This window comes from Lissotriton vulgaris, chromosome 8, assembly GCF_964263255.1.
Source record: "Lissotriton vulgaris chromosome 8, aLisVul1.2, whole genome shotgun sequence".
NCBI lineage: Eukaryota > Metazoa > Chordata > Amphibia > Caudata > Salamandridae > Lissotriton > Lissotriton vulgaris.
The window spans coordinates 196,793,739-196,810,668 of NC_141696.1; the positions used below are offsets into that span (position 1 = coordinate 196,793,739).

Below are 16,930 nucleotides of genomic sequence, written 5' to 3' on the forward strand. Positions count from 1 at the left end.
TCTTGCAACACAGTGTGCGTTGCATTGCATTTTTTAAAATAACTTTGGAACAGAGTACCCGAGCACCCTGTGCCAATGCTCCATCATTCGCCTTGAACACTACTGTCCTCTCTTGCGAGCTAAATACAAGTCTCTCTTAGCTAACTATAAGAGGGCTATCCTCTCAGCTAAAACCATATACTTTTCGGAGAAAATCACATCATCGGCTAATAAGTCCAAAGAGATTTTCTCCATAGTTCGCAACTTAGTTGCTTCCGATAGGGCCTACCCTAATCTTATCCCTTCCCAAGCTCTCTGTTCGTCCCTTAATGACTTCTTTATAGAGAAGATTGCGAAGATTAAATCTAACATCCCTTCAGTATCTTCGCCACCTCATTCCCCAGCTCTTCCTCTGCCCTCCTCTTTCCTCGACCAGTTCCCCCTATCTCTATGGACTCCTTTCTTGCTCTACTCCAGAAAGTGAAGTCAGGCTCCCCGGCTGACTGTGCTCCGGCTCGCATCCTGAGAGAGCTCTTCATTCACTGCCCTGACCCCCCCCCCCTTTCCCTTCTTAATGCTTATCTCTTCAGGCCTAGTCCCGAAATTCTTCAAATCGGCCATAGTTTTCCCTATTTTAAAAAAGCTTGGTTTAGACCCTTCTCTTCCGTCTAATTTTAGACCTATTTCCCTTCTTCCATACCTAGGGAAGATCCTGGAGAGCTACATCACAACTTGTCTCTACTTTTATTGAGGACAACCATATTTTGGTCTCCCACCAAGCGGGATTCCGCCCGGCCCACTCTACTGAGTCAGTGGTCCTGTCCGTTCTAGACGAGCTAAAGAGCAAGGCTGATTCCAACTTACCTCAAGCCTTGGTGCTCCTTGACTTGGCCGCTGCGTTCGACACGGTCGATCATTCCATCCTTCTCGGCCGTGTCAGCACAGCGGGCGTTCGGGGCACTGCTCTCTCTTGGCTCGCCTCTTTTCTTAAAGAACGGACTCAGGCGGTCCATCTTTCTGGTTTTTCTGCCTCCACCCGCCTGGTTCCCTGCGGGGTCCCCCAAGGTTCCTCCTTGTCCCCCCTTCTCTTTAACCTTTACATTCACCCTCTTATTCTTTCTCTTCTTGACATGGGGGTCTCCGTGTATAATTATGCGGACGACCTCCAGCTAGTATTTGATCTTTCCTCTCCCTTGGACTCTCTGCCTAAATTCCACTCCACCCTTGTTTTCATTTCTGAGTGGATGAACCACAATCAACTTAAACTTAATCTGGACAAGATGGAGTTGGTCCTGACTGGCCCTACCATCTCCCCTTGGTCCGCTGCCTTTTGGCCCCCCATCTATGGCCCCTCTCCAGTAGCGGCGGCCTCAGCAAGGACCTTGGGCATTAAAGTCAGTCGGGACCTCTCCATGCATGCCCAGCTCAGTTCAGTTGTCTCTTCTTGTTTCCTTTCCCTCTGGATTATTCGGAAAGTATCCTGTTTTTTTCCCCTGATGCTCTTAAACTTATTATTTTGGCAATGATTCTCTCCCATCTTGATTACGGGAATAGCCTCTACGTGGGTATCCCGGCCTACGAACTACGCCGTCTTCAGGCTATTCAGAATCCATCACCTTCCCAAGTTCCACCACATCACTCCTGTTTTGAAATCCCTTCACTGGCTCCCCATCTGCCAGAGATCCCTTTTCAAGATGGGATGTCTGGCCTTCATGGCCCGTGCCCGCACTGCTCCGGCCTTCATTAATTCCCTCATCAGTCCCTACACCCTCAGTCGTGCCCTCCGCTCCTCCAATCAGGCCCTTCTCAATGCCCCTCGCTTCCGCAGGTCCAAAACTGGAGGTACTAGATTCTCTGTACTAGCCCCTCGCTTCTGGAACAGCCTTCCACTGTCCATTAGATCTACTCCAGTTTACTTACAATTTCGCAAGGCCCTTAAGACTTTCCTGTTCTCCCAAGCGTACTCCTGCTGATTTCCATCTCGGCAGATTTCTGTGCTCCTCAGTTTTAACTCTAGCGCCAGGAAGCCGCTTGGTCGCAGTGCGCTCTATTAAAATTTTTAACTTCAACTACACTATGAGCTTAAGTTCTTTAACCAGCTTTGGTGTCATGTGAAGCTGCACAAGAGTTAGAACCAGAGCTAGTGTCATGTCCAAGGCTGCTGGAGAATTACTTGTCAAAAATGCAAGCGCAAAAAGGGTTCTGGCCCACCCTCCACCATGTGGCCACTAGAAAACGGAAAATCAGGACCTTGCATTGTACAAATATTCAAAGGCGGGTTTCCACCACAAAACCAAATCCGAACAGGGCACTAACAAAGGAGAACTGTAACAAGTGCTGGCAACGGTCACTGTCTAATGGCCAAAAACACAAACGGCTATTGCAGGGGCCGTCTAGATCAATCCTGTCTTTTTGTCATCCAAAACCATGGACACAACGGAAAACAGAAAATACCACGACCGCTGAACAACTCGTTGCCTTTGCAACAAGGGCAGAACAAATCCGTCTGAACCACGCAGTCCATTTACACCGCAAGTCAAAACTACGACATGCGTTAGGTAAAGCACCGTTGGACTTTAAAGTCCAATGCTTTCCCTACTGTTGCAGGAACTCCAGTTGAAATAGTAAATTATACTATTCCGGAGATCTTCATTCCCCTAAGGCAAGTCATCGTAATGACTTGCGTTGTAAATGGAATGCGTGGTTCAGACGCATTTGTTGTTCTGCCTGCGTTGTTAAGTAATGCATGCGAAAAGAAAGTGCTGTTGTGTCATACAACCGGACACACATTGCTGTGCCTTTTGCTTTTGGTGACAGGTGTAGGACATTATTGTAGCTTTTTTTTGTAAAGAGCTCACACTGTGCAGGCGCCTTACCTGGTGTAGGTTTGTATTTGAATGTGATGAGAAAGCGATCACCACTTGCTGTCACTTTTCATAGGGTTAGCACGCCAAGCACATAGGTGATTAAAAGCGGTCTCTGCTGCACACAGCTTAGCTCAATGCCCAGACGTGTGGAAATGTTACCTATGCCTACTCTGAGCACGTACCTTAAGTGTGAGATAGCGTGAAGTGCCACAGAAACTGAATATCAATAGAACACGAAGGTTCTATGAGAGATATGTACAATGAAGTGGCGGAGTGAGGCGTTAGCGGTCATGGCTCATTGCCTCACTCCACCACTTCTGAAATGCAAGGCTGCACCATATTTACAACGATATGGTGCAGCCTTACGTTTCCCCCTGCGATGGCACTCCACTTAGGAGTGTAGCGCCAACGCAGGCACCCTTGCACTATAATGCAAGGGTGTCTGCGTGCAGGGGAGGATTGTTTATGTGTAGGAAGGTGTCCCTTCCTGCACATAAACAATACTGAAATGCCATTTTGTCACTTTAGTGTGTGCTGCTTAATGCAGCACACATGAAAGTCACAAAATTGCATTTTTTTTTTACAGTTTGTTTGTGTACAGGAAGGGGGACCTTCCTGTACATATACAATCCATGGCATTTTGCTTTGTGCAGAACACATGGAAAAAGCAAAAACTAGGAGAAATAATGCATTTCTCCTCATGTCGCCAACTTAAGACCAGGTTTTACCTGGTCTTAATTTTGGCGCTGCCTCCTATGTATGCTGCCCTTGTACATAACGGGCAGCGTCAAAATCAATGGGTGTTGCATGGAATGCCCACCTCAACACCCACTGCCGACCCCTTTCACGCTAACCATAGCGTGAAAGGGGCCTTATTTACAAGGCAGTGATAAGCCACGTTAAGTGCCTTAACGCTGCCTTGTAAATAAGGCTAAGCCCCTATCACCACAACAAAGTCGATAAAAATGACGATGTGGTGGCGATAGGGGCTTGTACACATGTCCCTATGTGTGATACATACTACATAAATTGGTACACTTCTACAGTTCCTGCATTCCAATATAAGCACTTCACTGTATATTCCCGCTTTGCAAATAGCCAAAAAGATTAAAGTCACTAAGTCTTCAAGTTCTCCTCCACTTATCCGTCCTTCGCCTGCATCATTATCTTTTTCTGACGGACTCTGCAAGGCAGATAACTAATCAATTAGTTTGCCACAATCCTGGTATTTAGTTAATTAGGAAATCTGAAAACAAAAATTGAAAATGGCAACCATAATCTCAAATCAGATATCTTTATTAAAAATACACACCCTCATGAAAGCATTTCATTTTTCAGATCCTTTTTTTTCCAACAAAGTGTTTTAAGGGCTGAAGGGATCTCAAGGGGTTTCCCAGTTAGGATCATTTTAATTGAGCGCTATAAAATACATCTGATGTTATTGTACTCTCACTATCACTGATCTAATATATCAGCTGTAGGGAATTATAAGTTAAGACAAAACCAATTGACAATCTTCGTATATCCAACAAGGTATGTTTTACATAAAAAGCTTTTGTTGAAGGGTACGTTGATTTCCGCGCCGGACCAGACCTCTTTGGACCATCCAACCAGTAAGCCTGAGAAGATCAAGTTCAGAGCAATGCACAAAACTACAAAAAATACTGAAGTACATAGCAATGTCAGCAGTGTACCTGCAGGTTAGTTTGTTGTACACTATGAGGCAGATTTACTAACTTTTCACGCAACATAGCACACCAACCAAAGTTGCTGTGCTGCAGTGCGTGAAAGGGAGAAAGCAAAACAGTGCTGTATTTACTAAGAAATTATGCTGTTTTCCCCTCTCCCTGTGCTAACACACTTTTGGGCTGCCATGCACCAATGCACACACCCTTGCACAAGGGCTGTGCTTTCTATTAAGCATAGGTTTTTACTTCATGGGGACACTTCCAGTCCAAAAATTATGATTTAATATTTTTCCCACTTTGCATATATGCTGTACAGAGCAGCCCACATTCAGGGTGACAAAAATGTGGAGATTTTTAAAAACTTGCTCCCCAGTTCCACCTGCCTCGATGTCACATACGTTTTTTGCACAAATCCCTGTCTACCAATGCTTGTAGTTAGAGATTTGTGTCAAAATCTATGGGCGATTGCTGCAGAACACCTCCATGACGCAAAAGTAGCACAAAATAGCAGATATCGCTGCTTTGCGGTACTTCGGACAACTTTCCAACATAAATCCTGATTTGCGTTGGAATGTAAATACCACTACAACACTTTGCACCAGGTTTGTATTAAAAACGTAATGCAAACCCAGCACAAAGTGTTAGTAAATATAGGCCTGTGTCCTTGTCTCACACTAGTGGTTCCGTAGTTTGATTCCAGAAGTGGTTTTTATCTTCAAGGTGCTCAATGTAAGTTTTTTTTTTGCCACAGCATAAAGGAAACAGCGAAATCAAATCATTCTTTAGACATCTTGAATTTCCATAGCTTCTTTTGGCCACGTGTAATTATCGATAATAAAGGAGTCATAGTCGGGGCTGTAGATGAGAGATCGAACAAAGCTCTCCTTATCTTCGGGTTCAGGGTACCAAGATGCCAGATCATTTCTGTATGCATAGTCGACAACCTGAAAATAATAAACAATCAAATCATAAACACACATTTTAAATGCTACAGTTTATCACTATGAATTTGTTAGGAGCAGAGTTTAAATCGCTGTTCTATGAAACCCGGATCACCACATTCAAAAGTAAAGTCTACAACTCCATGTTAAGGTGGGATGTATTTAGGTCTTAACTAAATCACGGTCTAGCTATAGCTTTATGGTTTATATAGCACTACAACCAGTCTATAGTATCGTAGCTTTAATGGGGCCTAGCGAGTCAATGGGGGATGTCTTTTCCCATGTCTGCAATTAAGTCTTTAATTGGTTGTTCCTTACTTGTATGTTCTAGATCAAGGTTCTCCAAAGTCGGTCCATGAGGGCCAGATCCATGAAGATTTTTTTAAATAACTACATTTATCTAAATGTGGATATGCTAAAAATCTGATATGGATCCGGCCCTTCAGGACCGACTTTGGAGAACCCCCGTTCTAGATTATCCAGGCACGCTACACTTGATGGGCTCTAATCAGAATGAGACATACGTCTAGACTGGAATTAGAGCAGAGCGCATATACTCCCAATGTACGAAGGCCGAGCTAGATCGTCTTATAGGCGAAGTAGAGTGGGCTTATAAGCTCTGCATTGCACATATATTGAAATAAAAACTAACTTCAAAAATAAGTTTGAACACTTTTTTGGTGGGGAAGTGCCTATGTTGCCCCTCTATGATTATAGTACATATCTAGCAAGATTATCCAAACAGAACACTGTTATGGGTACTACCAGGGTTTACAAACAACAACGGTACCAGAGGGTCTCAAGGAATGTGCCCAGAAGCAAAGAAAAGCCGTACCACCCGTCTGAGAAGATCGGTGCCACACTCAGAGGTCAACCCGGTGGTAAGGGGGTTCCTCGACAAGTATAGGCAATGACAGTGTGGTGTGCCTCTCGATGTTATGAGTGGCCAAGAACATGGGACTGGGGTATACTTGTCGAGGAACCCCCTTACCACCGGGTTGACCTCGGAGTGTGGCACCGATCTTCTCAGACGGGTGGTACGGATAAAATCCCAAATGATGAAGGGCGGATCCGTATGGTGACTGATGGGTATTTTCCTCATCCTGTTGAGAGCCTTCTGTGACGCGTCTCTTAAGAGGTCAGGGATGGGTTGGCTTTTGTTTGCTTCTGGGCACATTCCTTGAGACCCTCTGGTACCGTTGTTGTTTGTAAGCTTCTTTGGGGATTGTATCCAGAGTTTGGTCTTTAAACTTCCCCCAGGTCCCCTCCCACCATAGTGTTTTTTTGTTACTACCAGGGTTTGACATGGCATTACAGTGGGAGTCACATGTTCCCCTTTTCACAATTAATTTAGAAAACTGCAAAAAATATATGTTAAGTCTCTCCCGCAGGTGAAAGAAATTCTAAAACTGAAGAAAGGATTTGGTTGTTGTTAGCCACTAGAGACTTGCAATACTCTGTATAGACTTAGGGCTTCTTAAGTGTTGGTATATTTAGTTATTAGTATTTTAATGTAACAGAGAAAAGACCAAATGAGAGGCTTGCCACTTTGCAGAAATAATATTATACAAGCAATGGCAAAATATAATGATTTAGTATAATACATAATAACATTATATATTGTGACCCATAATGTAAACAGTTACCTAGGTCCAACAGAAAATAAAATGTAAATAATGTATAACTGGATTCAAACTTTATCAAGCACAGTACTGATTTCAGAATTTACAATGAAGGGCTAAAGGCATATAACGCTTGGAAGTGGTGCTAAAATAGCATGATTTTCATCTGTTTTTATTTTATTTAAGTAACAAGACATATTAGCCTTAATTGCTGGTGGGATGAAGTTCTAAACCCTAGGTACAATTCCTGTTTTTTGCAAATTAACATTTTTGAAACAAGGTGGTTCCAGGAGAGAGTTGCATCTAATTCAAAGGGGGCATTGTCCACCATAGATAGTATTTGAACAAGCTAATTTTAAAAGCCCATGGCTTTATTTGTTATGTGCATTAGTTTAAAGATGCTCCTAATTTCTATGGAGAGCCAGAGATTAGTGGATCCTTGTAAGGAATGAAGATGGCAGGAGAGAGAACAGAATCTCAGGGGGCTCTTTGTAGCTAAAATGGAGATGATTAAGTATGTTATATTCATTGGCACCTGTTTTCCAAGTCTAATGAGAACCAACTAAGGAATGTTCCGCATAGCTGCATTCTGCCCGAGAGAATGCAGATTCATATATCGACATGCTAGAAAGTAATTTAATTCAACCGTAATTTCTTTTGCAACACAGTGTACTTCGTAAACCTCCCTTCAGTTTATAAGCAGTGCATTGCGGGGCGTAAGTAATAGTTAGCTCAGATAGCTGAATTTCTCTGGTTTTGTACAAATAAAATTTGAGGCTAAATATAATGTCCCTATAACGTTTATTTTTTCAGTGGGATATATATATATATATATATATATATATATATATATATATATATATATATATATATATATATATATATATATATATATATACATACACACACACAGTGCTTGATTTGTAAAATACATGTGATCAAGCGGCTTGCTGGGATGTAACTTCAAACTGGATTAAATCACTGCACTGGAAATTTCCTTGGGTCTGCCTTTTTCGTTTTACCTGACAGTCTGAATGTGACTGTTGATACTGTGAGAGCGGTATCGAGCGAAGTGAGAAGGATATATATATATATATATATATATATATATATATATATATATATATATATATATACACACACACACACAGTGCTTAATTTGTAAAATATGAAGTGCAGGTGCTCAAATGTTTGTCGGAGGCCACACCTACTTTTCTCAGGCCCCACCCACTCCCTCCACTGGCTCTACCCACTTGCTATATTAGCTCCACCCACATCGTCAACTGCCACTGCTAAAAGTCTGATGTAATATATACCTGATCTGAATTTCTGCAAGGGAGCCTTCTCATAGTAAGGTTTTAATAGGAGCTTACCCTGCCTTGTGAACATTTTGATAAAGATTAAATCAAAAGTGCATTTAAAGCACAATTTTGGAATAAAATAGCTAAACGCACTAATGCATTGAAAAGGGACAATTTCAGTGCTGTATTTGGTAAAAGGACAATACTGGGGTAGGGTATGCCATTTTTAACAGAGTCTAGGAGTTCAAAGGTACAACTTTTACATAGCTTATGTGGAAAAATAAACCAAAATGTTGTGAAAACACTCTAAACAGATGAAGTGAATAGAATCATGCAATGCACTTGAACGAGTCAGTCACAGTCACTTCCAGTGACCGGAGGGGGATGGGGTGGGGTTATTCAGTATAGTAGAGTATTCCGTAGGCAGTGGCATGAAAAGTCAACGAGAGGCCTGTGTCATCAAATGCTCAGGTGGCGCTCGTTACAGATTGCTTTGAAGTTCGAATGAAATTCATGGAGGACACTGAGAGGGTCATGGCTGACCTACTCCTGTCAGTTTTTTTGCACATCATCTCTTTAATATATATTATATCATGCTACTACTACCACGCGGTGACGTGACCTGCTGCGACCGGCGTCACGCCACCATCACACTGCACATTATGCAATATTCATGCCCTTCGCAAAAGGTTACTTCGCTCACGGCTGGCTTTAAAACTGGAGGGTGGCGTGGCACCCTGTGCGACATTGTTGGTGCCCCCAATGACCACCCCTCACACGCATTCCATCAGTAAAACCTTGTAACACTGCCCTTCAAGTCTCCATAACATAACCACTGTCTCTCCGATTAATTTAGTTTTATAGCGCCTCTCATACCAGTGTAAGGTATCAGATGTCAGAGCACTTTGCATCATACACACATTGCATAGATACAAATCCTACTTGTGTAAATCAGTATATAGGGAATTTTACATTAGACAGGACTACACGGTATAGGAGTCACATGTCATCCATGATTGTCATTGTGTAATATAGTTTAAGAGTTCTAAGTCTGGAAAAGCTCAAATTCAGAATTTAAAACATAACAACATTGTTAGGGGCTCTCTCCAATAAGAATGGATTTCTACCCAAATGAGCCCTTTTTGCAAGATTAGGATAATGAAAGATTGGGCCAAAAAACATATAGCTGTAATATATAACTTGCAATTTGCATGCAGGTCTTTGGTGACACTCAGACTAGTTAATAGCTTGCTGTTCTAGGATAGGATTTTAACTTACAAACTGCAAGTAACAAAAGGATCTCTCTGATAGAAGCAGTAGCACACTGACCTACTTTACATGTATATGCACTTTTTGATCTGCATGGTAAACGTTTAATGCAGCAGGTATATTAACCATCTGTACGACCTTACAAGCAGTCACAACTTCCCCTAAACAAAACTCCTGTCTGTCTCTAGGAAGATGATTAATCACCAGAGTTATCTTGACATTTTATTTTATGCCTGAATATTACTGAGACCAGGAAGGAACTCTGCAACACTGCAGCTAGTGCTTTTAAAACAAGAATATACTGGCAAACTGACGCCCCCACAGTGTTACACGCAGGGCTCGAGTTGGGGTACCACGCGGGTGGACGGCGTCCGCCCACTTATTTTACTGGGGGGACGCTGTCCCCCCTGCCAAACAGCTGGACATCACTCTTTGGCTTCCCTGGGACGAGGAGCGTGGCACCTTTCATGATGTCACTTCCTGTCGTGACCTCACTTCCGGTGACAGCGTCCCCCCACTTCTTTTTTTTTACGACTTGTGCCCTGGTTACAGGAAAGAAGGAAACCGAGCCGAGTTACAATGTCAATGCACGCAGTATAATGTTGACTGGACCCTGCAGTGCTCAGCCTGCTGACACCTTCATTTGCCCTTCACTGTCCTCTCAGTCTGTGTGTCAGCCATGGAAGAAAGGGTCAAACTTAAAGCCCCCACTTCCTTAAAAAAACAGCAAACGGAGTATCAAACCTGTCCTCCCTCCCAGGCAAGGCTAACTGACAAGGACTTGAAAGGGCCGTACACAGGAGCTCCGTCGTGTCCTTTGAATGGCGAGGCCGCCGCCTACCTGCATTGTCGACCCCAGGGCCGCGACACACACACTGACTCACATACTTCACAATAGTTATTGCCGTAAACTTCTCGTGATGTGTAGAGCTACATATGGTGAATAGGTGAAGGAAGGTTAAATGACACCGCGCATATGCTGCTGTGATGACGTAAGTGTAGTTGACAGTAACAGAGAGTGTGCGCTGGCCTCTCAGGCCTCCACTGCCATTCGGGCTGGTCATTTTATCTCTTGGCATGACTGAGGCGCTTTCCTCGAATGTGAGGATAGAGTGAAATGCCGCCTGTGTACATTTCCGTAGGGGGTGGGGGGATATGCTCCGTGTTATGTACTCTTGACGCTAGAGCAGTGTCTAGAGTGAGAGTCTGAATCTGAGGTGTTCAGCGGCGCCTCGGTAGTATTAGCCCGGTGGGCTGAGGGAGCAGGGGGTTTATGAGGACTATCCTCGCTTCAATGCCAGGATGAAGGCGCACAGGGGCTGTTGGTATGCTAATGCACACAGGGAACGCCCTCTGCCAGGCTTCAGAGATTCCAGACAAAAGCGGGTGGCAGTGCCTTCATCCTACAGTGGGTTATTTAAACGCCAATATCCAAACCACAGGCAGACGTCTGTGTCAGAACGAAACGGTTATTTGTATAGCGCGTAGAGGTCACTAGAGCCTCCTCGAAGCGCTCGCTCCAGCCTTTCGAGGCATGCAGGTGAATACCAGCGTGGATGGGACGACAAGGAGCTATGCCAGTTCTAGGAATAAACTGCTACTGTAAACACCCCTATGTGGGACTGGAGGCAGTACTGGTGGGAGGGGGGCCTTGTCAGGATAGGCCATTAGTGTGCATGGAGTGATGGAGGTAATACTCACGATGTTTACTTTTTATTATCAAGCGAGTCCCTGTAGCTGAGGACTGTCGTGTGAGAATCAGAGTGCACCCACGCAGGAGGTCGCATTCCACAGTCCCCGGTTGCTTAAACCCCATAGACGCAGGTAGCAGCGTGCAGTGCTCCGCCTGGGTGGGCAGTTGTACTTATGTACTGTAACTGTAGTGTCTACTTACTACTCCTCAACGTGGCCAATCCAACATCGCCCAGATCGCGCTGCCTGCCTCTCTCGCTCAGGGACTTTGAATAGCGGCGGCCGTGATCCACTCCACATCCACGATGACTCCGTGAGGTCAGGTGAGGCCGTGTATGCTGGGGCGTAGCAAAAAGTAGCGAATGTGCGCTTATTGCAATGAAAATCTGCGCACGCCCACAGCAGCCGCGCACAGCCCCAACCCCCGCAGAAGACCAAAGAGGACCCAGTTACTAGGCAACTAACTCAGTGTGTCTGACTCCCACCCACCGGGAGGGGCCAGAACTAACTTGAACGTGTGACTTGTGACTCTGACTGGTGAGAAAAGGAAACCGAATCGGAGTCGGAAAGAAAAAAACAGTAAAGTATTTTAAATGAATTTCTTCAACATCACTCAGTCATCAAGAACACACTGCAAGCAACCAGTACACAGTACGTAACACTCTTAACTAAACAGCAGCACTTACGGTGCAGCAGCACTCACTCTGTGCCACTAATTACTATTAAATAAATTACGTGCACTAAATGTGTGAAGATCCAGCCCTGATAATTAAGTGCTGGTGCTAAGCACTGGAACAAATTAAGCACTGTGTGTGTGTGTGTATATATGCCAACAGCAGTCATCCTTCAAATTTAAAATGGAGTATACCGTACGGAGAGAAGCTAAGAGCGAAAAGAAACTGCTCTGAAAAAGAAGATCTGGATGCGGAAATCAAGAGAATGTTTGGCCGGTTCCTATTAAGAGGATATCCGCTGGAAGTTCTTACCACAGCGAAATCTCGAATGCACCTGAAGAATAGACCGGACATCTTGATCTCACGGAAAGAGCAAGAACAAACAATGGGAGCCCAAGAGGTCGCTAAAGAACGAAAGATGGAAGAGTCAGAAAGCAAAATACGTCTCATTATGGACTTCAATAATCAGAGTCAAAATCTCAAGAAGGTTATAAAAAGGAATTGGAAAATCCTCTTATTAGATAAAACCCTGAAGGAACATCTAACACCCTATCCGAGTATAACCTACAGAAAGACATCATCCCTAAGAGACATTCTGACGCAAAGTCATCTGGATATCAAGCAACAGGAAAAAATCTCTTGGCTCACTACACCAGGCTTTTGGAAGGGTGCAAAGTGCAAACTTTACGAGCATGGCCAGAATATCAAGGAGTACACACTGCAAAATGGAAAAACTGAGAATTAGGGTTGATTAATGCATTCCTGGCGAGGAATGCGCATGCGCAGGCTCAAGAAGAAGGCGCAATAGACCCGGAAGAGATGTCCCCGCTATAAGTTAAGTGTCTTTAATCTTATTTAAGGCTTTAATCTTTTTAATATTGAGGGCAGGAGGCGGGTGCCACGTAATGGAAATTTGTGGAGAGGCACGGAAATTGGTTCAATTTCTGTGCTTCCCCGCTAAAGTCCATTACGCGACTTCCGCCCACCTCTAATAATTACCACATGCCATATAGTCAACTTTTGCTGCCTTTTCCCATTTCTGTCAGCTCTTAAGTGCGCTATCCAAGCCCTTGGCAATGTCATTGAAGCTTTCTTTTTTTCCCCTGTTGTCTCAACAAAAGGCTTAATGACGTGAATAACCTTCATAACAGGTGAATCTGGCTGAGCGAGGGAACCCATTATGTCTACATTCATTCCCTAAACTCCCCTAACACTGTGCTCTGAAGAAAGAGGCACACCAACTTTTGCCAAGTACAGGTTGGGCCCGATTCACAGAACTAACTTAAGATAAAATCCTAAACTTACTACCATTTTGGTATTCACAGAAGGAACTTACTCATTTTGGTATTAATGAGTAAGTGCCTTCTATGAATACCAAAATGAGTAAGTGCCTTCTGTGAATACCAAAATGGTAGTAAGTTTAGGATTTTGTCTCAAGGTTAGTTCTGTGAATCGGGCCCTATATTCCTTACTCCAAAAGTATCATTCCTTTCCTTCAAAGGAATAAGAATCTAGATCAGGGTGGATTACACAATAGCAACTGGAATAGGCTTCCAGCCACTGAGTGGGGCAGGTGGTGCAGGTGGTGAAGATGGTGAAAACTCAGTGAATTTGCTGGGTGACAGTCTTCTTTATAGCAGATATGACACGGCATGATAAGTATAAGAGATAGTTTTTGCACAAATTGGGAAGGAAAGTTCAAAAGCTTAAGAAGAAGGTTTGGGGAATTCACTTTGGGCTAGAAAAGCTGGGATCTTCAGTGCCTAATTTGAGCCGGTGTTTTCCAGTGCTCGGCACCAGCACTTAATTGCCAGCAATGGTGCTTGATATAGTTTGCCACAAGGTGGCGATGTCTGGCTAATTTAGGGATGATTACAACAGATAATTATGGATTCAATATATATTAAACATTACTATTTTCTGCTGCCGAAGCTATTCTTAAAGCTTTGGGGGCCTGAAATAGTCTGAATTGTCACACTTGTTGGACTGTGATAGTCAGCAGTTGTGTTGTTAGTATAATTGGCAGTATGGCAGGGGCAATGTGTGGTGCAAACTGCAGTGGCCTACTGAGGAGAGCCCTGGCACTTATTTTTTTTTTTTTACAAATGAAGCACTGGGGATTTTGGTAATTTGTTCAATTCCAGTCATTTGCATCTTACGAAGAAGGATGATAAAGGCATGACCATGCTGGGAATTCTGCTACATTTTCAGCTCCACTACACCCAACAAGTCAGTTTTGGACTTGACCATATTTACAGATATCAGAGTATTTTTGGTGAGAAGCATGCAACATGTTCTGCATCCTGCAAACACATTTTTCACTGAATGTTATAGGTTGGAATTGACAATTGGAGCTCAGTAAATTCTCATACCCTGACTGCGATTTTGAAGGACACTTCTCGGATAGTGCTCAGCGGTGGGTACAGGCGACCTTCTGCAAGGTGCTCCTCTGTGACTTCTTCAGCGATGGCCTTGGAAAAAGAAAACAATATTTTAGATGCCGTCAAGATATTGCCATGGAAAGACACAGTGGAAGATTACGCTTCTTCACTCCTCAGTTCTGTCATAATGATGCTAATTAAAGTATGTCATAATCTGTGTGAAGGAACTGCCATATCCCCGGCCCTACTGTAGCTTCAGCTGGCATTTTGTACACGTCATCCGTTTCTACCATCACATGTCCCCATCAAGACCATATCACAAACACAAGAGCTATTGCCTTGAAAACAGAAAGCAACCAACATCTTAAGGCGCATTCAACTTGCACTCCACCCTTCGGGTCCTATTCACATGTGTATATTCACTCATATATTTTTTCTACTACACTGAGATGTAGGTGTAGAATTGTATGTCTATACTCCATCAAATCAGGGCATGGAGCCCCCTAAAAAGGAATTATAAGTGTAAAGTTACTACTAGTTTAAACATATAGGGCTGGCTTCACTGCTTATTTGCACTCCTTGCCAGGGACTATTGTGGCAATGCGTGCTTTTTGAGATCAACAAGTATTTTTGCCAATATTAGTTATGTTGAGGGCCTGGCAGGCTTACTTGTCCAGAGGACAAAATAAACATGACAACTTGTTGTGCTTTACCCCAAACAATATGTCCTGGGTATTGTGCTATAGGAAATCTACACCCCTGAGCAACCTCCTGAAGGTTTGCAAGCTCATTCCACCAGAGTTAAATCTGCGACCACTGCGTAAGCTCGCAGAGTTCTGATCCTGGATATCTGCGAGGCAGCAATGTGGGCTTCCTTGCACATGTTCACCAAACATTACTGTTGGGATAGGCAGGTCCATAGGGACTTCCTTGTGTGAAATGAGTTTGCAGACTCTACTCCAGGGATGGTTTAGCTTGGGCATCTCTTCAAAGGTAGGGAATCCACAGCTAGAAGTCTCTATCAGATGAACAAGTTACTTAAGAAACAGGGATGTCCCCTTTCAGGACCCAAGGTTTTGCTAACCAGTGGCGAGTGTTCATTGCCCTGCACTTCTGGTGTGTAAAGTAGTAAAAAGAAACGGACATCAGTGCACCCAGGTGGCGTCTATATAGGTGCTGCGACATTTCCAGCGCGGATGACGCCAACATTGTCACGTTGAGCCAATAGACCTAAATTACCAGCGCAGAGGGGCACTGCTCACAAAAAATCTTCCGGAACCAGTCCGACATTGGGGCTAGTCAAAGGTAAGGAATCTGTGGCCAGATGTAGTCTCTACCAGATAAGGAGTTACCGAAGGTAAGTAACTCGTTCTTAAAGCATTGTCTATGGCTCACCTAACCATGCTGCACTCCTGCCTAAATACTCTGCAAAACTGAATGTTAGGAGGCTTACTGCTACTCAACCATAAAACGGCATCCACCCTCTTCTCTCACACACATGTAAACCTGACCTGACCATGGATCAGCTGGAACTCAATTACTTCTCTCCCACCCTCAGTAAAATCTCTGTGCTTTACCTTTGACCTCACTCCACTAATCATAACACACAAACAGTGTGGTTAAATCAATAAATGCCTCCCCTCCTCCCCCACCAAAGAAAGTCAAACAGGTCTATAGATCACCTAAAATTGCCTGACCAGGCCCTCCTCATCCCCACACTTGTTTTTGGGAGTCCATTCTTAGCAGGTGTTCTTCAGTCAGCTCTGGGACTGCTCCAGACAGCTTTCCCTTCAGCAGCCGACTGACTACTTCCTCAATCCTCTGTGCCCTGCACTGGCTGCCTTTAAAGTGAAGGATCGCAAGAAACCCTGTCGCCTTGCTTACAAAGCCTGCGCTATATTTTATTATGAAAAGTTCAAGTTGTATGTAAAGTGCCCAAATACCTCCGTCTGTCAGTGCTAATTATAGTGAAAAAGTAAATGAAAAAATAAGAGTATAAAAATAAAGAGGAAACTCGCAGGCAGTAATGTGGTCTTTTAGGCTCTGGCTATAGTGCTACAACTGGTGCAAACTGTTATAGCGCACATTTTAGCATTAGCTCCGATTTACAGGTGAACACATGCTGTGCTTGTTTGGAGTTAGTGTTTGCATTTACCTTATGATGGAAAATGCAATTGGAGAAAATAATGCACACTACACAGACTGACTTCTTTGCGTAAAAAACTCAACGGAACCCAGCACAAATTTCATATATTACAAGTTGACTTTGCGCCTGAGTTTCGTGAATACCTATGATAAAAGTTGGGCCCCAAGGAAATATGCTGAACTGGTACCGGTGTAATTTTCAGATACTGGGACACATTCAGCAGCACTTGCACATTGTCTGCTTTTGTTCCAGAGCACCAACCTGCAGGCAGTGAGGAGGGCTTTGTTATTTGAACTTCCAGTTGGGCACACAACATAGGGTGCAGTTAAGGGGCCACCAGGCCTCCTTTTGTTTGAGTATCCTGGCTGGG

The 16,930-nt window shown here is 43.8% G+C and overlaps 1 protein-coding gene across 1 annotated transcript in view; it reads right to left on the reverse strand.

Moving 5' to 3' along the window:
• Positions 1-4,124: 4,124 nt before the first annotated feature.
• ME3 (malic enzyme 3) overlaps positions 4,125-16,930 on the reverse strand; it is a 137,022-nt gene continuing 124,216 nt past the window's right edge. The window contains exons 10-11 of the mRNA XM_086933976.1: positions 14,406-14,504; positions 4,125-5,478 (exon numbers count right to left, since the gene is read on the reverse strand). Coding sequence (XP_086790102.1) covers positions 5,317-5,478; positions 14,406-14,504 — 261 coding nt within the window. The 3' untranslated portion in view covers positions 4,125-5,316. The remainder of the gene's footprint in view (positions 5,479-14,405; positions 14,505-16,930) is intronic.